This window comes from Salmo salar, chromosome ssa15 (genome assembly GCF_905237065.1).
Source record: "Salmo salar chromosome ssa15, Ssal_v3.1, whole genome shotgun sequence".
Classification (NCBI taxonomy): Eukaryota; Metazoa; Chordata; class Actinopteri; order Salmoniformes; family Salmonidae; genus Salmo; species Salmo salar.
This window is the reverse complement of record NC_059456.1, coordinates 109,093,401-109,118,141: the sequence shown is the minus strand read 5'-3', so window position 1 is coordinate 109,118,141 and position 24,741 is coordinate 109,093,401. Positions and strand designations below refer to the sequence as shown.

At 42.7% G+C, this 24,741-nt stretch overlaps 1 protein-coding gene across 2 annotated transcripts; it reads right to left on the bottom strand.

The window, feature by feature from the left end:
- Window positions 1-835: 835 nt before the first annotated feature.
- Window positions 836-24,326, bottom strand: LOC106572996 (transcription factor Spi-B-like). Of its 2 annotated transcripts, none has more exons than XM_045696573.1 (6): window positions 24,218-24,326; window positions 22,733-22,774; window positions 10,339-10,522; window positions 9,787-9,905; window positions 8,319-8,487; window positions 836-1,310 (listed from the first exon to the last, which is right to left on the bottom strand). In XM_045696573.1, the coding sequence occupies exons 2-6, from the start codon at window positions 22,757-22,759 to the stop codon at window positions 1,012-1,014; spliced, it is 798 nt and encodes a 265-aa protein (XP_045552529.1). In that variant the 5' UTR covers window positions 22,760-22,774; window positions 24,218-24,326; the 3' UTR covers window positions 836-1,011. The 2 variants fall into 2 exon arrangements, with proteins under 2 accessions (XP_045552529.1, XP_045552530.1); XM_045696574.1 differs by having other exon boundaries at window positions 22,739-22,774; window positions 24,218-24,325.
- Window positions 24,327-24,741: the final 415 nt, after the last annotated feature.

Below are 24,741 nucleotides of genomic sequence, written 5' to 3'. Positions count from 1 at the left end.
TTCCCTTTCCCTAGCTTCTACATGTTGAAGGCCCTTTCCTAGCTTCTACATGTTGAAGGGTCTTTCCCTAGCTTCTACATGTTGAAGGCCCTTTCCCTAGCTTCTACATGTTGAAGGCCCTTTCCCTAGCTTCTACATGTTGAAGACCCTCACCCTAGCTTCTACATGTTGAAGGCCCTCACCCTAGCTTCTACATGTTGAAGGCCCTCACCCTAGCTTCTACATGTTGAAGGCCCTTTCCCTAGCTTCTACATGTTGAAGACCCTTTCCCTAGCTTCTACATGTTGAAGGCCCTTCCCCTAGCTTCTACATGTTGAAGGCCCTCACCCTAGCTTCTACATGTTGAAGGCCCTCACCCTAGCTTCTACATGTTGAAGGCCCTCACCCTAGCTTCTACATGTTGAAGGCCCTTTCCCTAGCCTTTCCCTAGCTTCTACATGTTGAAGACCCTTTCCCTAGCTTCTACATGTTGAAGGGTCTTTCCGTAGCTTCTACATGTTGAAGGCCCTTTCCCTAGCTTCTACATGTTGAAGACCCTTTCCCTAGCTTCTACATGTTGAAGGCCCTTTCCCTAGCTTCTACATGTTGAAGGCCCTTTCCCTAGCTTCTACATGTTGAAGGCCCTTTCCCTAGCTTCTACATGTTGAAGGCCCTCACCCTAGCTTCTACATGTTGAAGGCAGAAGGTTTAGGGTTTAGGGTGATGTTGCTCCTCACCCTCTTCTTCCTCCTCCACCTGCTCCTCCTCCTCTTCTTCCTCCTCCACCTGCTCCTCCTCCTCTTCCTCTTGCTCCTCCTCCTCCTCTTCCTCCTCCACCTGCTCCTCCTCCTCTTCCTCTTCCTCCTCCTCCTCTTCTTCCTCCTCCTGCTGCTCCTCTTCCTCCTCCACCTGCTCCTCCTCCTCTTCCTCTTGCTCCTCCTCCTCCACTTCCTCATGGTACAAATACTCAGTATTTATCTTTGTGCCCTGCCAGGTAACTGTGCTAACATATGTTCCTCCTACTCTCCCTCCCTAACACGCTCCCTGCAGCCCCCTTAGTGTTCCCTCGCTAAACTGGTACGTGAGCTTCCTCTTCACTTTACAAATCTCTCCCGTTCTGCTGTAGTTTCTGAGCGCCCGGGCCATCTTCTGGTAAGTCATGGTCTTGCGATTCCCCTTCCTGCGTCCCCACAGCTGGGCTAGACGTTCCTTGTTCTGGGAGGAGAACTGGAAGGTTCCGGAGCAGGACTGTACCCACCAGATGCAGCTTCGCATGGAGGGGGTCTGAAGCATCTCAAACAGGAAGTGGAACAGACGCTCCTTCTTCTTTCCTGTCGGGTGGGGGGGCAAAGGCGGGATACAGGAAGTAAGTATATTGTTATTTATTATTGTTTATTCGTTATTAAGGTTGGTGTGTGTGGCTGGCTGGATGGGACATGGGTCTGATAGAAGAGTGAGAGAGGGGTCACTGGTGAGTACTGGTGTCAGTGTGTAGTGGTGTCAGTGTGTACTGGTGTCAGTGTGTAGTGGTGTCAGTGAAACTGGTGTCAGTGTGTAGTGGTGTGGTGGTGTCAGTGTGTGGTGGTGTCTGTGTGTACTGGTGTCAGTGTGTAGTGGTGTGGTGGTGTCAGTGTGTGGTGGTGTCAGTGTGTAGTGGTGTCAGTGTGTACTGGTGTGGTGGTGTCAGTGATACTGGTGTCAGTGTGTGGTGGTGTCAGTGTGTAGTGGTGTCAGTGTGTAGTGGTGTCAGTGTGTAGTGGTGTCAGTGTGTGGTGGTGTCAGTGTGTAGTGGTGTCAGTTTTAGTGGTGTTCAGTGTGTAGTGGTGTTCAGTGTGTAGTGGTGTCAGTGTGTAGTGGTGTCAGTGTGTAGTGGTGTCAGTATTTAGTGGTGTTCAGTGTGTAGTGGTGTTCAGTGTGTAGTGGTGTTCAGTGTGTAGTGGTGTCAGTGTCAAAGTGTAGTGGTGTCAAAATGTAGTGGTGTCAGTATGTGGTGGTGTCAGTGTGTAGTGGTGTTCAGTGTGTAGTGGTGTCAGTGTGTAGTGGTGTTCAGTGTGTAGTGGTGTCAGTGTGTAGTGGTGTCAGTGTGTAGTGGTGTTCAGTGTGTAGTGGTGTCAGTATGTAGTGGTGTCAGTGTGTAGTGGTGTGGGTAGTGGTGTAGTGGTGTGGGTAGTGTGTATAGTGGTGTGGGTAGTGTGTATAGTGGTGTGGGTAGTGTGTGTAGTGGTGTGGGTGTGTATAGTGGTGTGGGTAGTGTGTGTAGTGGTGTGGGTAGTGTATAGTGGTGTGGGTAGTGTGTAGTGGTGTGGTAGTGTGTATAGTGGTGTGGGTAGTGTGTATAGTGGTGTGGGTAGTGTGTATAGTGGTGTGGGTAGTGTGTATAGTGGTGTGGGTAGTGTGTATAGTGGTGTGGGTAGTGTTTATAGTGGTGTGGGTGTGTATAGTGGTGTGGGTGTGTGTATAGTGGTGTGGGTAGTGTGTATAGTGGTGTGGGTGTGTGTAGTGGTGTGGGTGTGTGTAGTGGTGTGGGTAGTGTGTAGTGGTGTGGGTAGTGTGTATAGTGGTGTGGGTGTGGGTAGTGTGTATAGTGGTGTGGGTAGTGTGTATAGTGGTGTGGGTGTGGGTAGTGTCTATAGTGGTGTGGGTAGTGTGCATAGTGGTGTGGGTGTGTGTAGTGGTGTGGGTAGTGTATAGTGGTGTGGGTAGTGTGGATAGTGGTGTGGTAGTGTATAGTGGTGTGGGTAGTGTATAGTGGTGTGGGTAGTGTATAGTGGTGTGGGTAGTTTATAGTGGTGTGGGTAATGTGTAGTGGTGTGGGTAGTGTGTATAGTGGTGTGGGTGTGTATTGTTGTGTGGGTGTGTATAGTGGTGTGGGTAGTGGTGTGTATAGTGGTGTGGGTAGTGTATAGTGGTGTGGGTAGTGTGTACTGGTGTGGTAGTTTGTATAGTGGTGTGGGTAGTGTGTATAGTGGTGTGGGTGTGTATAGTGGTGTGGGTGTGTATAGTGGTGTGGGTAGTGTGTATAGTGGTGTGGGTAGTGTGTATAGTGGTGTGGGTAGTGTGTATAGTGGTGTGGGTGTGTGTATAGTGGTGTGGGTAGTGTGTATAGTGGTGTGGGTAGTGTGTATAGTGGTGTGGGTGTGTATAGTGGTGTGGGTGTATGTAGTGGTGTGGGTAGTGTGTATAGTGGTGTGGGTGTGGGTAGTGTGTATAGTGGTGTGGGTAGTGTGTATAGTGGTGTGGGTGTGGGTAGTGTGTATAGTGGTGTGGGTAGTGTGCATAGTGGTGTGGGTAGTGTATAGTGGTGTGGGTAGTGTATAGTGGTGTGGGTAGTGTGTATAGTGGTGTGGGTGTGTATAGTGGTGTGGGTAGTGTGGATAGTGGTGTGGTAGTGTATAGTGGTGTGGGTAGTGTATAGTGGTGTGGGTAGTGTATAGTGGTGTGGGTAGTTTATAGTGGTGTGGGTAGTGTGTAGTGGTGTGGGTAGTGTATAGTGGTGTGGTAGTGTGTATAGTGGTGTGGGTGTGTGTAGTGGTGTGGGTAGTGTATAGTGGTGTGGGTAGTGTGTATAGTGGTGTGGGTAGTGTGTATAGTGGTGTGGTAGTGTATAGTGGTGTGGGTGTGTATAGTGGTGTGGGTAGTGTATAGTGGTGTGGGTAGTGTGTGTAGTGGTGTGGGTAGTGTGTAGTGGTGTGGGTGAGTGTGTAGTGGTGTGGGTAGTGTGTATAGTGGTGTGGGTAGTGGTGTGGGTAGTGGTGTGGGTTGTGTGTATAGTGGTGTGGTAGTGTGTAGTGGTGTGGTAGTGTGTAGTGGTGTGGGTAGTGTATTGTGGTGTGGTAGTGTGTAGTGGTGTGGTAGTGAATAGTGGTGTGTGTAGTGGTGTGGGTGTATAGTGGTGTGTGTGTGTAGTGGTGTGTGTGTGTGTAGTGGGGTTGGTGTATAGTGGTGTGTGTGTGTAGTGGGGTTGGTGTATAGTGGTGTGGGTGTGTGTAGTGGTGTGGGTGTGTGTAGTGGTGTGTATAGTGCTATGGGTGTATAGTGGTGTGTATAGTGGTGTGGGTGTGTATGGTGGTGTGGGTGTGTATGGTGGTGTGGGTAGTGTTGTGGGTGTGTATAGTGGTGTGTATGGAGGTGTGGGTAGTGTTGTGGGTGTGTATAGTGGTGTGTATGGTGGTGTGGGTAGTGTGTATAGTGGTGTGTATAGTGGTGTGTATAGTGGTGTATATAGTGGTGTGTATAGTGGTGTATATAGTGGTGTGGGTGTGTGTATTGTTGTTACCTGAGTGGGTGTATGTATTGTTGTGGGTAGTGTGTATAGTGGTGTGTATAGTGGTGTGTATAGTGCTGTGGGTGTGTGTAGTGGTGTGGGTAGTAGGTAGTGGTGTGGGTGTATAGTGGTGTGGGTAGTGTGTATAGTGTTGTGGGTGGTGTGTAGTGCTGTGGGTGTATGTATTGTTGTGGTAGTGTGTATAGTAGTGTATAGTGGTGTGGGTAGTGGTGTATATAGTGGTGTGTATAGTGGTGTGTATAGTGGTGTGTATAGTGCTATGGGTGTGTGTAGTGTTGTGGGTAGTGTATAGTCGTGTGTATAGTGGTGTGTATAGTGGTGTGTATAGTGGTGTATATAGTGCTGTGGGTGTATGTAGTGTTGTGGGTAGTGTATAGTGCTATGGGTGTATGTATTGTTGTGTGTGTATAGTGGTGTGGGTAGTGTGTATAGTGGTGTGTATAGTGGTGTATATAGTACTGTGGGTGTATGTAGTGTTGTGGGTAGTGTGTAGTGCTATGGGTGTATGTATTGTTGTGTGTGTATAGTGGTGTGGGTAGTGTGTATAGTGGTGTGTATAGTGGTGTATATAGTGCTGTGGGTGTATAGTGGTGTGGGTGGTGTGTAGTGCTGTGGGTGTATGTATTGTTGTGGTAGTGTGTATAGTAGTGTATAGTGGTGTGGGTAGTGGTGTATATAGTGGTGTGGGTAGTGTGTATAGTGGTGTGTATAGTGGTGTATATAGTGCTATGGGTGTGTGTAGTGTTGTGGGTAGTGTATAGTGGTGTGTATAGTGGTGTATATAGTGCTGTGGGTGTATGTAGTGTTGTGGGTAGTGTATAGTGGTGTATATAGTGGTGTGGGTAGTGTGTATAGTGGTGTGTATAGTGGTGTATATAGTGGTGTGGGTAGTGTGTATAGTGGTGTGTATAGTGGTGTATATAGTGGTGTGGGTGGTGTATAGTGGTGTGGGTAGTGTATAGTGGTGTGGGTAGTTTATAGTGGTGTGGGTAATGTGTAGTGGTGTGGGTAGTGTGTATAGTGGTGTGGGTGTGTATTGTTGTGTGGGTGTGTATAGTGGTGTGGGTAGTGTGTATAGTGGTGTGGGTGTGTATAGTGGTGTGGGTAGTGTATAGTGGTGTGGGTAGTGTGTACTGGTGTGGTAGTTTGTATAGTGGTGTGGGTAGTGTGTATGGTGGTGTGGGTGTGTATAGTGGTGTGGGTGTGTATAGTGGTGTGGGTAGTGTGTATAGTGGTGTGGGTAGTGTGTATAGTGGTGTGGGTAGTGTGTATAGTGGTGTGGGTGTGTGTATAGTGGTGTGGGTAGTGTGTATAGTGGTGTGGGTAGTGTGTATAGTGGTGTGGGTGTGTATAGTGGTGTGGGTGTATGTAGTGGTGTGGGTAGTGTGTATAGTGGTGTGGGTGTGGGTAGTGTGTATAGTGGTGTGGGTAGTGTGTATAGTGGTGTGGGTGTGGGTAGTGTGTATAGTGGTGTGGGTAGTGTGCATAGTGGTGTGGGTAGTGTATAGTGGTGTGGGTAGTGTATAGTGGTGTGGGTAGTGTGTATAGTGGTGTGGGTGTGTATAGTGGTGTGGGTAGTGTGGATAGTGGTGTGGTAGTGTATAGTGGTGTGGGTAGTGTATAGTGGTGTGGGTAGTGTATAGTGGTGTGGGTAGTTTATAGTGGTGTGGGTAGTGTGTAGTGGTGTGGGTAGTGTATAGTGGTGTGGTAGTGTGTATAGTGGTGTGGGTGTGTGTAGTGGTGTGGGTAGTGTATAGTGGTGTGGGTAGTGTGTATAGTGGTGTGGGTAGTGTGTATAGTGGTGTGGTAGTGTATAGTGGTGTGGGTGTGTATAGTGGTGTGGGTAGTGTATAGTGGTGTGGGTAGTGTGTGTAGTGGTGTGGGTAGTGTGTAGTGGTGTGGGTAGTGTGTAGTGGTGTGGGTAGTGTGTATAGTGGTGTGGGTAGTGGTGTGGGTAGTGGTGTGGGTAGTGTGTATAGTGGTGTGGTAGTGTGTAGTGGTGTGGTAGTGTGTAGTGGTGTGGGTAGTGTATTGTGGTGTGGTAGTGTGTAGTGGTGTGGTAGTGAATAGTGGTGTGTGTAGTGGTGTGGGTGTATAGTGGTGTGTGTGTGTAGTGGTGTGTGTGTGTGTAGTGGGGTTGGTGTATAGTGGTGTGGGTGTGTGTAGTGGTGTGGGTGTGTGTAGTGGTGTGTATAGTGCTATGGGTGTATAGTGGTGTGTATAGTGGTGTGGGTGTGTATGGTGGTGTGGGTGTGTATGGTGGTGTGGGTAGTGTTGTGGGTGTGTATAGTGGTGTGTATGGAGGTGTGGGTAGTGTTGTGGGTGTGTATAGTGGTGTGTATGGTGGTGTGGGTAGTGTGTATAGTGGTGTGTATAGTGGTGTGTATAGTGGTGTATATAGTGGTGTGTATAGTGGTGTATATAGTGGTGTGGGTGTGTGTATTGTTGTTACCTGAGTGGGTGTATGTATTGTTGTGGGTAGTGTGTATAGTGGTGTGTATAGTGGTGTGTATAGTGCTGTGGGTGTGTGTAGTGGTGTGGGTAGTAGGTAGTGGTGTGGGTGTATAGTGGTGTGGGTAGTGTGTATAGTGTTGTGGGTGGTGTGTAGTGCTGTGGGTGTATGTATTGTTCTGGTAGTGTGTATAGTAGTGTATAGTGGTGTGGGTAGTGGTGTATATAGTGGTGTGTATAGTGGTGTGTATAGTGCTATGGGTGTGTGTAGTGTTGTGGGTAGTGTATAGTCGTGTGTATAGTGGTGTGTATAGTGGTGTGTATAGTGGTGTATATAGTGCTGTGGGTGTATGTAGTGTTGTGGGTAGTGTATAGTGCTATGGGTGTATGTATTGTTGTGTGTGTATAGTGGTGTGGGTAGTGTGTATAGTGGTGTGTATAGTGGTGTATATAGTACTGTGGGTGTATGTAGTGTTGTGGGTAGTGTGTAGTGCTATGGGTGTATGTATTGTTGTGTGTGTATAGTGGTGTGGGTAGTGTGTATAGTGGTGTGTATAGTGGTGTATATAGTGCTGTGGGTGTATAGTGGTGTGGGTGGTGTGTAGTGCTGTGGGTGTATGTATTGTTGTGGTAGTGTGTATAGTAGTGTATAGTGGTGTGGGTAGTGGTGTATATAGTGGTGTGGGTAGTGTGTATAGTGGTGTGTATAGTGGTGTATATAGTGCTATGGGTGTGTGTAGTGTTGTGGGTAGTGTATAGTGGTGTGTATAGTGGTGTATATAGTGCTGTGGGTGTATGTAGTGTTGTGGGTAGTGTATAGTGGTGTATATAGTGGTGTGGGTAGTGTGTATAGTGGTGTGTATAGTGGTGTATATAGTGGTGTGGGTAGTGTGTATAGTGGTGTGTATAGTGGTGTATATAGTGGTGTGGGTAGTGTGTATAGTGGTGTGTATAGTGGTGTGTATAGTGGTGTGTATAGTGGTGTATATAGTGGTGTGGGTAGTGTGTATAGTGGTGTGTATAGTGGTGTATATAGTGGTGTGGGTAGTGTGTATAGTGGTGTGTATAGTGGTGTATATAGTGGTGTGGGTAGTGTGTATAGTGGTGTGTATAGTGGTGTATATAGTGGTGTGGGTAGTGTGTATAGTGGTGTGTATAGTGGTGTATATAGTGGTGTGGGTAGTGTGTATAGTGGTGTGTATAGTGGTGTATATAGTGGTGTGGGTAGTGTGTATAGTGGTGTGTATAGTGGTGTATATAGTGGTGTGGGTAGTGTGTATAGTGGTGTGTATAGTGGTGTATATAGTGGTGTGGGTAGTGTGTATAGTGGTGTGTATAGTGGTGTATATAGTGGTGTGGGTAGTGTGTATAGTGGTGTGTATAGTGGTGTGTATAGTGGTGTGGGTAGTGTGTATAGTGGTGTGTATAGTGGTGTATATAGTGGTGTGTGTAGTGTGTATAGTGGTGTGTATAGTGGTGTATATAGTGGTGTGGGTAGTGTGTATAGTGGTGTGTATAGTGGTGTGTATAGTGGTGTGGGTAGTGTGTATAGTGGTGTGTATAGTGGTGTATATAGTGGTGTGGGTGTGTGTATTGTTGTTACCTGAGTGTGAAGCCAGGGGCAGCGTTTCGCTCGTCTTCCTGCCTCTCCTCTCAGCAGGGGGGCAGGTCAGAGCGTCGGCAGGAGAGGATGGTGGGTAGTCTAGACAGACGGAGCCGGTGGAATCGGACTCGCTGCAGGGTGTTGTCTCGTTGGAGTAGGCGCCGCGCTCCTGAAACACACACCTCTACTCAGTCAGACAGGTTATATAGGAGTCTGACGTTATTATTATTATTACAATCAGCCTCAGCTGATTCATATCAACCTCTTTCCTTATTAATGTGTAGTACTGTGTAGTATTAATAACGTGTAGTACTGTGTAGTATTAATAACGTGTAGTACTGTGTAGTATTAATAATGTGTAGTACTGTGTAGTATTAATAACGTGTAGTACTGTGTAGTATTAATAATGTGTAGTACTGTGTAGTATTAATAATGTGTAGTACTGTGTAGTATTAATAACGTGTAGTACTGTGTAGTATTAATAATGTGTAGTACTGTGTAGTATTAATGTGTAGTACTGTGTAGTATTAATGTGTAGTACTGTGTAGTATTAATGTGTAGTACTGTGTAGTATTAATAATATGTAGTACTGTGTAGTACACGTGTAGTAGCCCTGTTGTATGTGTGTAGTACACGTGTAGTACATGTTTAGTGTTGTGCGTGTGTAGTAAACGTGTAGTAGTCATGTTGTATGTGTGTAGTAACCGTGTAGTAGTAATGTTGTATGTGTGTAGTAAACGGGTAGTAGCCCTGTTGTGTTATATGTGTGTAGTAACCGTGTAGTACATGTTTAGTGTTGTACGTGTGTAGTAAACGTGTAGTAGTCATGTTGTATGTGTGTAGTAACCGTGTAGTAGTAATGTTGTATGTGTGTAGTAAACGGGTAGTAGTAATGTTGTATGTGTATAGTAAACGTGTAGTAGTCATGTTGAGTGTTGTATGTGTGTAGTAAACGTGTAATAGTAATGTTGTATGTGTAGTGGAGCAGCCTTCTCAGCAGTCACCACAGTAGTCAATATTAAAAGCAGTGAGCCTGACGCCAATAAAAACCATTCAAAACCTTCTCCGTTTGACCTTCTATACCGCAATGTACATTTTTACAAAGGAAATGAATTGAACAGTCCATCGACTTCTTCTTGCCCAATGAGCTAAGCAGTCAGGCATATGATGTCCCGCAGGCTAAGCTAATGGCTAAGTTCTAACAGGGGGGTTTTCCTATTGAAATGTCTATAGTGGAAGGGCCTAAATATTAACATTATACAAATGTGCAAATATACATCAATTATAATATTGTAATCACTTAATAAAATAGCTAAATGCTATTTTTTCCTGCGTTACGGCTCCTACGGCGCGCATGTTGTGTGAGAGGGTGTGTTCATTGTTCATAGCTTCCCTGTGGCTCAGTTGGTAGAGCATGGTGTTTGCAACGCCAGCATGGTGTGTGAGAGGGTGTGTTCATTGTGCTCACCCAGTGGTTGCCATGAAGACGAGGCCATTCTGTGTGCGGAGCCTGTTTTTCATATTCCTTATTAGGAGAACTATAGTCGTAATGCCACTGGTAGGCATACTGACCAGACCAGCTGTTCTCTGGAGAGACAATACGTCAACCAATCAACCAATCAGGCAATCAGGCAATCACCCAATCAGGCAATCACCCAATCAACCAATCAACCAATCAACCAATCAACCAATCAGGCAATCACCCAATCAACCAATCAGGCAATCAGGCAATCACCCAATCAACCAATCAGGCAATCAGGCCAGCACCCAATCAACCAATCAGGCAATCAGGCAATCAATTTATTAATCAATCAATAAGATAATAAACAAATGTATAAATCAATCAGTCGATCAATTAAATCAATCAACCACTCAATCAATCAATCAATCAATCACTCAATCAATCAATCAGGCAATCAGTTTATTAATCAATCAATAAGATAATTAAATCAATCAATCAATCAATCAATCAATCAATCAATCAATCAATCAATCAATGAATTAACTCACACACGCTCACCTATGATGCTGGTTCCCTGGTGTTGGTTTGAGTGTGTGTGTGTTTGCTGAGCGGGCGTGGTAGGAGGCGTAGGTGGTGTGTGTTGAACATCCAGGGAGTGTTCCTGCAGGTATTCTTCAATGACTTCCAGGTCCACCTCTACTGGGGTCTGGGCAGGACCGGACCAGCCTGAGATATAACCCATCTAGAGGAGAGGAGACAGCATGGTCAGTGTACACATACTGTGTATATTTGTGTATAATATTGAGTTGTAGCCCTTTTTGTCCTCAGAACAGCCTCAATTCGTCAGGGCATGGGACTCTAGAAGGTGTCGAAAGCGTTCAAGGTGACTCCCAATGCTTCCCCACAGTTGTGTCAAGTTGGCTGGATGTCCTTTGGGTGGTGGAACATTCTAGATACATATATGAAACTGTTGAGTGTGAAAAACCCAGCAGCGTTGACGTTCTTGACACACTCAAACCAGTGTGCCTGGCACCTACCACCATACCCCGTTCAAAGGCACTTTAATATTTTGTTTTGCCCATTCACCCTCGGAATGGTCGCACATAAACAATCCATGTCTCAATTGTCTCAAGGCTTAAAAATCATTCTTTAACTTGTCTCCTCCCCTTCATCTACTCTGATTGAAGTGGATTTAACAGGTGACATCAACAAGGGATAATAGCTTTCACCTGGATTCACCTGGTCGGTCCATGTCCTAATGTTTCTAATATGTTGTAAAATTAGTGTATTTATATACACCTTCTAGCTCAAACATACTCAGCACACAATCACTGGATATAACTTCAATACCTGTAACAAGGACTGTAACAAGATCTGCAACAAGGACTGTAACAAGGACTGTAATAAGGACTGTAACAAGGACTGTAACAAGGACTGTAATAAGGACTGTAATAAGGACTGTAACAAGGACTGCAATAAGGACTGTAACAAGGACTGTAATAAGGACTGTAACAAGGACTGTAATACGGACTGTAACAAGGACTGTAACAAAGACTGTAACAAGGACTGTAACAAGGACTGTATTGTTGACTGTATTAATGACTGTATTATTGACTGTATTAATGACTGTAACAAGGACTGTAACAAGGACTGTAACAAGGACTGTAGCAAGGACTGTAATAAGGACTGTATTGTTGACTGTGTTAATGACTGTAACTATGACTGTAACAAGGACTGTAACAAGGACTGTAATAAGGACTGTAATAAGGACTGTAACAAGGACTGTAATAAGGACTGTAACAAGGACTGTAACAAGGACTGTAATAAGGACTGTAATAAGGACTGTAACAAGGACTGTAATAAGGACTGTAACAAGGACTGTAACAAGAACTGTAACAAGGACTGTAATAAGGACTGTAACAAGGACTGTAACAAGGACTGTAATAAGGACTGTAACAAGGACTGTAACAAGGACTGTAACAAGGACTGTAACAAGGACTGTAATAAGGACTGTAACATGGACTGTAACAAGGACTGTAACAAGGACTGTAACAAGGACTGTATTATTGACTGTATTATTGACTGTATTAATGACTGTAACAAGGACTGTAACAAGGACTGTAACAAGGACTGTAATAAGGACTGTAACACTGACTGTATTATTGACTGTATTAATGACTGTAACAAGGACTGTAACAAGGACTGTAACAAGGACTGTAACAAGGACTGTAGCAAAGACTGTAGCAAGGACTGTAACAAGGACTGTAATAAGGACTGTAACAAGGACTGTAATAAGGACTGTAATAAGGACTGTAACACTGACTGTAACAAGGACTGTAATAAGGACTGTAACAAGGACTGTAACATTGACTGCAACACTGACTGTAACAAGGACTGTAACAAGGACTGTAACAAGGACTGTAACAAGGACTGTAACAAGGACTGTAGCAAGGACTGTAATAAGGACTGTATTGTTGACTGTGTTAATGACTGTAACTATGACTGTAACAAGGACTGTAACAAGGACTGTAATAAGGACTGTAATAAGGACTGTAATAAGGACTGTAACAAGGACTGTAACAAGGACTGTAACAAGGACTGTAATAAGGACTGTAATAAGGACTGTAACAAGGACTGTAACAAGGACTGTAAAAAGGACTGTAATAAGGACTGTAACAAGGACTGTAACAAGAACTGTAACAAGGACTGTAACAAGGACTGTAACAAGGACTGTAACAAGGACTGTAATAAGGACTGTAACAAGGACTGTAACAAGGACTGTAACAAGGACTGTAATAAGGACTGTAACAAGGACTGTAGCAAGGCCTGTAATAAGGACTGTATTGTTGACTGTGTTAATGACTGTAACTATGACTGTAACAAGGACTGTAACAAGGACTGTAACAAGGACTGTAATAAGGACTGTAACAAGGACTGTAACAAGGACTGTAATAAGGACTGTAACAAGGACTGTAACAAGGACTGTAATAAGGACTGTAACAAGGACTGTAACAAGGACTGTAATAAGGACTGTAACAAGGACTGTAACAAGGACTGTAACAAGGACTGTAATAAGGACTGTAATAAGGACTGTAACAAGGACTGTAATAAGGACTGTAACAAGGACTGTAACAAGGACTGTAACAAGGACTGTATTATTGACTGTATTATTGACTGTATTAATGACTGTAACAAGGACTGTAACAAGGACTGTAACAAGGACTGTAACAAGGACTGTAACACTGACTGTATTATTGACTGTATTAATGACTGTATTAATGACTGTAACAAGGACTGTAACAAGGACTGTAACAAGGACTGTAACAAGGACTGTAGCAAGGACTGTAACAAGGACTGTAAAAAGGACTGTAACAAGGACTGTAACAAGGACTGTAATAAGGACTGTAACAAGGACTGTAATAAGGACTGTAACAAGGACTGTAATAAGGACTGCAACAAGGACTGTAACAATGACTGTAACAAGGACTGTAACAAGGACTGTAACAAGGACTGTAACAATGACTGTAACAAGGACTGTAATAAGGACTGTAACAAGGAATGTAACAAGGACTGTAACAAGGACTGTAACAAGGACTGTAGCAAGGACTGTAATAAGGACTGTATTGTTGACTGTGTTAATGACTGTAACTATGACTGTAACAAGGACTGTAACAAGGACTGTAATAAGGACTGTAATAAGGACTGTAATAAGGACTGTAACAAGGACTGTAACAAGGACTGTAATAAGGACTGTAACAAGGACTGTAACAAGGACTGTAATAAGGACTGTAATAAGGACTGTAACAAGGACTGTAACAAGGACTGTAAAAAGGACTGCAATAAGGACTGTAACAAGAACTGTAACAAGGACTGTAATAAGGACTGTAACAAGGACTGTAACAAGGACTGTAACAAGGACTGTAATAAGGACTGTAACAAGGACTGTAACAAGGACTGTAACAAGGACTGTAACAAGGACTGTAATAAGGACTGTAACAAGGACTGTAACAAGGACTGTAATAAGGACTGTATTATTGACTGTATTATTGACTGTAACAAGGACTGTAACAAGGACAGTAACAAGGACTGTAATAAGGACTGTAACACTGACTGTATTATTGACTGTATTAATGACTGTAACAAGGACTGTAACAAGGACTGTAACAAGGACTGTAACAAGGACTGTAGCAAAGACTGTAGCAAGGACTGTAACAAGGACTGTAATAAGGACTGTAACAAGGACTGGAATAAGGACTGTAATAAGGACTGTAACACTGACTGTAACATGGACTGTAATAAGGACTGTAACAAGGACTGTAACACTGACTGCAACACTGACTGTAACAAGGACTGTAACAAGGACTGTAACAATGACTGTAATAAGGACTGTAACAAGGACTGTAACAAGGACTGTAACAAGGACTGTAATAAGGACTGTAACAATGACTGTAATAAGGACTGTAACACCAACTGTAACAAGGACTGTAACAAGGACTGTAACAAGGACTGTAACAGGGACTGTAACAGGGACTGTAACAAGGACTGTAACAAGGACTGTATCAAGGACTGTAGTAAAGACTGTAGCAAGGACTGTAACAAGGACTGTAACAAGGACTGTAATAAGGAGTGTAACAAGGACTGTAATAAGGACTGCAACAAGGACTGTAACAAGGACCGTAATAAGGACTTTAACAAGGACTGTAACAAGGTCTGTAACACTGACTGTAACACTGACTGTAACAAGGACTGTAACAAGGACTGTAATAAGTACTGAAACAAGGACTGAAACAAGGACTGTAACAAGGACTGTAATAAGGACTGTAACAATGACTGTTAAAAGGACTGTAATAAGGACTGTAACAAGGACTGTAACAAGGACTGTAATAAGGACTGTAACAAGGACTGTAATAAGGACTGTAACAAGGACTGTAACAAGGACTGTAACAAGGACTGTAATAAGGACTGTAACAAGGACTGTAACAAGGACTGTAACAAGGACTGTAATAAGGACTGTAACAAGGACTGTAACAAGGACTGTAATAAGGACTGTAGCAAGGACTGTAACAAGGACTGTAACAAGGACTGTAACAAGGACTTTAATAAGGACTGTAACAAGGACTGTAATAAGGACTGTAACACTGACTGTAATAAGGACTGTAACAAGGACTGTAACAAGGACTGTAACAAGGACTGTAACGAGGACTGTAACACCAACTGTAATAAGGACTGTAACAAGGACTGTAACAAGGACTGTAACAAGGACTGTAACAAGGACTGTAATAAGGACTGTAATAAGGACTGTAACACTGACTGTAACAAGGACTGTAACAAGGACTGTAACAAGGACTGTAACAAGGACTGTAACAAGGACTGTAATAAGGACTGTATTATTGACTGTATTAATGACTGTAACAAGGACTGTAACAAGGACTGTAACAAGGACTGTAACAAGGACTGTAACAAGGACTGTAGCAAAGACTGTAGCAAGGACTGTAACAAGGACTGTAACAAGGGCTGTAATAAGGACTGTAATAAGGACTGTAACAAGGACTGTAATAAGGACTGTAATAAGGACTGTAACACTGACTGTAACAAGGACTGTAATAAGGACTGTAACAAGGACTGTAACACTGACTGCAACACTGACTGTAACAAGGGCTGTAATAAGGACTGTAACAATGACTGTAACAATGACTGTAACAAGGACTGTAACAAGGACTGTAACAATGACTGTAACAAGGACTGTAATAAGGACTGTAACAAGGACTGTAACAAGGACTGTAACAAGGACTGTAACAAGGACTGTAATAACGACTGTAATAAGGACTGTAACAGGGACTGTAACAAGGACTGTAACAAGGACTGTAGCGAGGACTGTAACACCAACTGTAATAAGGATTGTATCAAGGACTGTAACAAGGACTGTAACAAGGACTGTAACAAGGACTGTAGTAAAGACTGTAGCAAGGACTGTAACAAGGACTGTAACAAGGACTGTAACACTGACTGTAATAAGAACTGTAACAAGGACTGTAATAAGGACTGTAACAAGGACTGTAATAAGGACTGTAACAAGGACTGTAACAAGGACTGTAACAAGGACTGTAACACTGACTGTAATAAGGACTGTAACAAGGACTGTAATAAGGACTGTAATAAGGACTGTAACAAGGACTGTAACAAGGACTGTAACAAGGACTGTAATAAGGACTGTAACAAGGACTGTAACAAGGACTGTAACAAGGACTGTAATAAGGACTGTAACAAGGACTGTAACAAGGACTGTAACAAGGACTGTAACAAGGACTGTAACAAGGACTGTAACAAGGACTGTAGCAAGGACTGTAACAAGGACTGTAACAAGGACTGTAACAAGGACTTTAATAAGGACTGTAACAAGGACTGTAATAAGGACTGTAACACTGACTGTAATAAGGACTGTAACAAGGACTGTAATAAGGACTGTAACAAGGACTGTAACAAGGACTGTAACAAGGACTGTAACAAGGACTGTAACAAGGACTGTAACAAGGACTGTAACAAGGACTGTAACAAGGACTGTAACAAGGACTGTAACAAGGACTGTAACAAGGACTGTAACAATGACTGTAACAAGGACTGTAATAAGGACTGTAACAAGGAATGTAACAAGGACTGTAACAAGGACTGTAACAAGGACTGTAGCAAGGACTGTAATAAGGACTGTATTGTTGACTGTGTTAATGACTGTAACTATGACTGTAACAAGGACTGTAACAAGGACTGTAATAAGGACTGTAATAAGGACTGTAATAAGGACTGTAACAAGGACTGTAACAAGGACTGTAATAAGGACTGTAACAAGGACTGTAACAAGGACTGTAATAAGGACTGTAACAAGGACTGTAACAAGGACTGTAAAAAGGACTGCAATAAGGACTGTAACAAGAACTGTAACAAGGACTGTAATAAGGACTGTAACAAGGACTGTAACAAGGACTGTAACAAGGACTGTAATAAGGACTGTAACAAGGACTGTAACAAGGACTGTAACAAGGACTGTAACAAGGACTGTAATAAGGACTGTAACAAGGACTGTAACAAGGACTGTAACAAGGACTGTAACAAGGACTGTAATAAGGACTGTATTATTGACTGTATTATTGACTGTAACAAGGACTGTAACAAGGACTGTAACAAGGACTGTAATAAGGACTGTAACACTGACTGTAATAAGGACTGTAACAAGGACTGTAATAAGGACTGTAACAAGGACTGTAACAAGGACTGTAACAAGGACTGTAACAAGGACTGTAACAAGGACTGTAATAAGGACTGTAACAAGGACTGTAACAAGGACTGTAACAAGGACTGTAACAAGGACTGTAACAAGGACTGTAACACTGACTGTGTTAATGACTGTAACTATGACTGTAACAAGGACTGTAACAAGGACTGTAATAAGGACTGTAATAAGGACTGTAACAAGGACTGTAACAAGGACTGTAACAAGGACTGTAACAAGGACTGTAACAAGGACTGTAATAAGGACTGTAACAAGGACTGTAACAAGGACTGTAAAAAGGACTGCAATAAGGACTGTAACAAGAAATGTAACAAGGACTGTAATAAGGACTGTAACAAGGACTGTAACAAGGACTGTAACAAGGACTGTAACAAGGACTGTAACAAGGACTGTAATAAGGACTGTAACAAGGACTGTAACAAGGACTGTAACAAGGACTGTAATAAGGACTGTATTATTGATGATTATGACTGTAACAAGGACTGTAACAAGGACTGTAACAAGGACTGTAATAAGGACTGTAACAAGAACACTGACTGTAATAAGGACTGTAACAAGGACTGTAACAAGGACTGTAACAAGGACTGTAACAAGGACTGTAACAAGGACTGTAACAAGGACTGTAACAAGGACTGTAATAAGGACTGTAACAAGGACTGTAACAAGGACTGTAATAAGGACTGTAGCAAGGACTGTAACAAGGACTGTAACAAGGACTGTAACAAGGACTTTAATAAGGACTGTAACAAGGACTGTAATAAGGACTGTAACACTGACTGTAATAAGGACTGTAACAAGGACTGTAACAAGGACTGTAACAAGGACTGTAACAAGGACTGTAACAAGGACTGTAACAAGGACTGTAACAAGGACTGTAACAAGGACTGTAATAAGGACTGTAACAAGGACTGTAACAAGGACTGTAACAATGACTGTAACAAGGACTGTAACAAGGACTGTAACAAGGACTGTAACAATGACTGTAACAAGGACTGTAATAAGGACTGTAACAAGGAATGTAACAAGGACTGTAACAAGGACTGTAACAAGGACTGTAGCAAGGACTGTAATAAGGACTGTATTGTTGACTGTGTTAATGACTGTAACTATGACTGTAACAAGGACTGTAACAAGGACTGTAATAAGGACTGTAATAAGGACTGTAATAAGGACTGTAACAAGGACTGTAACAAGGACTGTAATAAGGACTGTAACAAGGACTGTAACAAGGACTGTAATAAGGACTGTAATAAGGACTGTAACAAGGACTGTAACAAGGACTGTAAAAAGGACTGCAATAAGGACTGTAACAAGAACTGTAACAAGGACTGTAATAAGGACTGTAACAAGGACTGTAACAAGGACTGTAACAAGGACTGTAATAAGGACTGTAACAAGGACTGTAACAAGGACTGTAACAAGGACTGTAACAAGGACTGTAATAAGGACTGTAACAAGGACTGTAACAAGGACTGTAACAAGGACTGTAACAAGGACCGTAATAAGGACTGTAAAAAGGACTGCAATAAGGACTGTAACAAGGACTGTAATAAGGACTGTAACAAGGACTGTAACAAGGACTGTAACAAGGACTGTAATAAGGACTGTAGTAAAGACTGTAGCAAGGACTGTAACAAGGACTGTAACAAGGACTGTAATAAGGAGTGTAACAAGGACTGTAATAAGGACTGCAACAAGGACTGTAACAAGGACCGTAATAAGGACTTTAACAAGGACTGTAACAAGGTCTGTAACACTGACTGTAACACTGACTGTAACAAGGACTGTAACAAGGACTGTAATAAGGACTGAAACAAGGACTGAAACAAGGACTGTAACAAGGACTGTAATAAGGACTGTAACAATGACTGTTAAAAGGACTGTAATAAGGACTGTAACAAGGACTGTAACAAGGACTGTAATAAGGACTGTAACAAGGACTGTAATAAGGACTGTAACAAGGACTGTAACAAGGACTGTAACAAGGACTGTAATAAGGACTGTAACAAGGACTTGTAACAAGGACTGTAACAAGGACTGTAATAAGGACTGTAACAAGGACTGTAACAAGGACTGTAATAAGGACTGTAGCAAGGACTGTAACAAGGACTGTAACAAGGACTGTAACAAGGACTTTAATAAGGACTGTAACAAGGACTGTAATAAGGACTGTAACACTGACTGTAATAAGGACTGTAACAAGGACTGTAACAAGGACTGTAACGAGGACTGTAACGAGGACTGTAACACCAACTGTAATAAGGACTGTAACAAGGACTGTAACAAGGACTGTAACAAGGACTGTAACAAGGACTGTAATAAGGACTGTAATAAGGACTGTAACACTGACTGTAACAAGGACTGTAACAAGGACTGTAACAAGGACTGTAACAAGGACTGTAACAAGGACTGTAATAAGGACTGTATTATTGACTGTATTAATGACTGTAACAAGGACTGTAACAAGGACTGTAACAAGGACTGTAACAAGGACTGTAGCAAAGACTGTAGCAAGGACTGTAACAAGGACTGTAACAAGGGCTGTAATAAGGACTGTAATAAGGACTGTAACAAGGACTGTAATAAGGACTGTAATAAGGACTGTAACACTGACTGTAACAAGGACTGTAATAAGGACTGTAACAAGGACTGTAACACTGACTGCAACACTGACTGTAACAAGGACTGTAATAAGGACTGTAACAATGACTGTAACAATGACTGTAACAAGGACTGTAACAAGGACTGTAACAATGACTGTAACAAGGACTGTAACAAGGACTGTAACAAGGACTGTAACAAGGACTGTAACAAGGACTGTAATAACGACTGTAATAAGGACTGTAACAGGGACTGTAACAAGGACTGTAACAAGGACTGTAGCGAGGACTGTAACACCAACTGTAATAAGGATTGTATCAAGGACTGTAACAAGGACTGTAACAAGGACTGTAACAAGGACTGTAATAAGGACTGTAACAAGGACTGTAACAAGGACTGTAACAAGGACTGTAATAAGGACTGTAATAACGACTGTAATAAGGACTGTAACAGGGACTGTAACAAGGACTGTAACAAGGACTGTAATAAGGACTGTAACAAGGACTGTAGTAAAGACTGTAACAAGGACTGTAATAAGGACTGTAACAAGGACTGTAACAAGGACTGTAACAAGGACTGTAATAAGGACTGTAACAATGACTGTAACAATGACTGTAACAAGGACTGTAACAAGGACTGTAACAATGACTGTAACAAGGACTGTAACAAGGACTGTAACAAGGACTGTAACAAGGACTGTAATAACGACTGTAATAAGGACTGTAACAGGGACTGTAACAAGGACTGTAACAAGGACTGTAGCGAGGACTGTAACACCAACTGTAATAAGGATTGTATCAAGGACTGTAACAAGGACTGTAACAAGGACTGTAACAAGGACTGTAATAAGGACTGTAACAAGGACTGTAACAAGGACTGTAACAAGGACTGTAATAAGGACTGTAATAACGACTGTAATAAGGACTGTAACAGGGACTGTAACAAGGACTGTAACAAGGACTGTAATAAGGACTGTAACAAGGACTGTAGTAAAGACTGTAGCAAGGACTGTAACAAGGACTGTAACAAGGACTGTAATAAGGAGTGTAACAAGGACTGTAATAAGGACTGCAACAAGGACTGTAACAAGGACTGTAATAAGGACTGTAACAAGGACTGTAACAAGGACTGTAACACTGACTGTAACACTGACTGTAACAAGGACTGTAACAAGGACTGTAATAAGGACTGTAACAAGGACTGTAATAAGGACTGTAACAAGGACTGTAACACTGACTGTAATAAGAACTGTAACAAGGACTGTAATAAGGACTGTAACAAGGACTGTAATAAGGACTGTAATAAGGACTGTAACAAGGACTGTAACAAGGACTGTAACAAGGACTGTAACACTGACTGTAATAAGGACTGTAACAAGGACTGTAATAAGGACTGTAACAAGGACTGTAACAAGGACTGTAACAAGGACTGTAACAAGGACTGTAATACGGACTGTAATAAATCACTGCCATCAACATCTTCTAATGACATCTGGAATCCCACAAAATTGAAGAATGGGGATCCCGTCTGAAAGGGGATCACGTCTGAACGGGGATCATGTCTGAAAGGGGATCCCGTCTGAACGGGGATCACGTCTGAATGGGATCCTGTCTGAACGGGGATCCCGTCGGAACGGGGATCACTTCGGAACGGGGATCACGTCTGAAGGGGGATCCCGTCTGAAGGGGGATCCCGTCTGAAGGGGGATCACGTCTGAATGGGATCCTGTCTGAACGGGGATCACATCAGAACGGGGATCACATCTGAACGGGGATCACGTCTGCATGTGATATTTCCTCACATCACTGTCTGTTTTTTTTTATTCTATAACTGACAAGACTCCTTTCCCGAAATCAGATAACTCCAACTTTGAAGACACTTTATAAATGCAGGCCCTGGTCTCTCTTTTAAAAGTTCTGCTAGTAGTATTCTGTAGTTATTGTATAGTAATACACAGTAGTATATATTTAATAGTTGTTGTATGGACGTGTTAGTAGTATTCTGTAGTTACTGTATAGTAATACACAGTAGTATATATTTAATAGTTGTTGTATGGACCTGTTAGTAGTATTCTGTAGTTATTGTATAGTAATACACAGTAGTATATATTTAATAGTTGTTGTATGGACGTGTTAGTAGTATTCTGTAGTTATTGTATAGTAATACACAGTAGTATATATTTAATAGTTGTTGTACGGACCAGAAGGTGTTAGTAGTGTACTGTAGTTATTGTATAGTAATACACAGTAGTATATATTTAATAGTTGTTGTACGGACCAGAAGGTGTTAGTAGTGTACTGTAGTTATTGTATAGTAATACACAGTAGTATATATTTAATAGTTGTTGTATGGACGTGTTAGTAGTGTACTGTAGTTATTGTATAGTAATACACAGTAGTATATATTTAATAGTTGTTGTATGGATGTGTTAGTAGTATTCTGTAGTTATTGTATAGTAATACACAGTAGTATATATTTAATAGTTGATGTACGGACCAGAAGGTGTTAGTAGTGTACTGTAGTTATTGTATAGTAATACACAGTAGTATATATTTAATAGTTGTTGTACGGACCAGAAGGTGTTAGTAGTGTACTGTAGTTATTGTATAGTAATACACAGTAGTATATATCTAATACTGTACTGTAGTTAATAACTGTTAGGCTGTTGTTGTTCTGAAGACGCACAACAGCAACCTGCTCGCTACTTTGACTACACACACACACACACACACACACACACACACACACACACACACACACACACACACACACACACACACACACACACACACACACACACTGTCTGCTTTGACTAGCAAATATATGCAAGTGTTGGTCACTCTCACAGCAACATCAAGGGAATATAAACACACAGAAAATAAAGACTTATTTAGAATTATTCTAGCTGCATAGCTACAGCACATTGATCAAACAGAGTCGTGGTCAGTCAGTCTGGGAGTTTGGCAGAAGGGTGAAAGAAGGATTCACACACACACAGAAACAGGCCTCCCTGACCCTTTTTACAATAGAAAACACAGAGTCTCTTGAGGTATAAAATAAACTCACTCTCACCGTCTCCAGAGTAGCCAACATGTCGACACGCACTATCTGAAAATCATAAAACACATTCTTTAAATACCAGAATACCAGGAGAGAGAATAGCAGGTTAGCAGCAGGTTAACAGCAGGTTAGCAGCAGGTTAACAGCAGGTTAACAGCAGGTTAGCAGCAGGTTAACAGCAGGTTAACAGCAGGTTAACAGCAGGTTAACAGCAGGTTAGCAGCAGGTTAACAGCAGGTTAGCAGCAGGTTAACAGCAGGTTAACAGCAGGTTAACAGCAGATTAGCAGCAGGTTAGCAGCAGGTTAGCAGCAGGTTAACAGCAGGTTAACAGCAGGTTAGCAGCAGGTTAGCAGCAGGTTAGCAGCAGGTTAGCAGCAGGTTAGCAGCAGGTTAGCAGCAGGTTAGCAGCAGGTTAACAGCAGATTAGCAGCAGGTTAGCAGCAGGTTAACAGCAGGTTAGCAGCAGGTTAGCAGCAGGTTAACAGCAGGTTAGCAGCAGGTTAACAGCAGGTTAACAGCAGGTTAGCAGCAGGTTAACAGCAGGTTAACAGCAGGTTAACAGCAGGTTAACAGCAGGTTAACAGCAGGTTAACAGCAGGTTAGCAGCAGGTTAACAGCAGGTTAGCAGCAGGTTAACAGCAGGTTAGCAGCAGGTTAACAGCAGGTTAGCAGCAGGTTAACAGCAGGTTAACAGCAGAAGAACAGCAGGTTAACAGCAGAAGAACAGCAGGTTAACAGCAGGAGAACAGCAGGTTAACAGCAGGTTAACAGCAGAAGAACAGCAGGTTAACAGCAGGTTAACAGCAGGTTAACAGCAGGTTAACAGCAGAAGAACAGCAGAAGAACAGCAGGTTAACAGCAGGTTAACAGCAGGTTAACAGCAGGTTAACAGCAGAAGAACAGCAGGTTAACAGCAGGTTAACAGCAGGTTAACAGCAGAAGAACAGCAGGTTAGCAGCAGGAGAACAGCAGGTTAACAGCAGGTTAACAGCAGGTTAACAGCAGGAGAACAGCAGGTTAACAGTAGAAGAACAGCAGGTTAACAGCAGGTTAACAGCAGGTTAACAGCAGGAGAACAGCAGGTTAACAGCAGGTTAACAGCAGCTTAACAGCAGGTTAACAGCAGGTTAACAGTAGAAGAACAGCAGGTTAACAGCAGGTTAACAGCAGGTTAACAGCAGCTTAACAGCAGGTTAACAGTAGAAGAACAGCAGGTTAACAGCAGGTTAACAGCAGGTTAACAGCAGCTTAACAGCAGGTTAACAGCAGGTTAACAGCAGAAGAACAGCAGGTTAACAGCAGCTTAACAGCAGGTTAACAGCAGGTTAACAGCAGAAGAACAGCAGGTTAACAGCAGGTTAACAGCAGCTTAACAGCAGGTTAACAGCAGAAGAACAGCAGGCTAACAGCAGGTTAACAGTGCAAAAGTGCGTAAAATTAAAGCCAGCAAAAGTAAAACTCTCAATGAGAGATGGAGGGACATCTCTACCTGTTTGAGTCCTTTAGTTGTTTGACAGATTGATGCAGTAAAATCCTACAGAGAGAGAGGTGTGATGGAGGAAGAGAGACAGAACGAGTGAGCCGGTGAAAGCTCCTCCTGTCCCTTATATACTCTCTCTCTCTCTCTCTCTCTCTCTCTCTCTCTCTCTCAGGAATCTCTCTCTCTCTCTCTCTCTCTCTCTCTCTCTCTCTCTCTCAGGCATCTCTCTCTCTCTCTCTCAGGAATCTCTCTCTCTCTCTCTCTCTCTCTCTCTCTCTCTCTCTCTCTCTCTCTCTCAGGAATCTCTCTCTCTCTCTCTCTCTCTCTCTCTCTCTCTCTCTCTCTCTCTCTCTCAGGAATCTCTCTCTCTCTCTCTCTCTCTCTCGCTCTCTCTCAGATATCTCTCTCTCTCTCTCTCTCTGTCTCTCTCTCTCTCTCTCTCAGGCATCTCTCTCTCTCTCTCTCTCTCTCTCTCTCTCTCTCTCTCTCTCTCTCTCTCAGGAATTTCTCTCTCTCTCTCTCTCTCTCTCTCT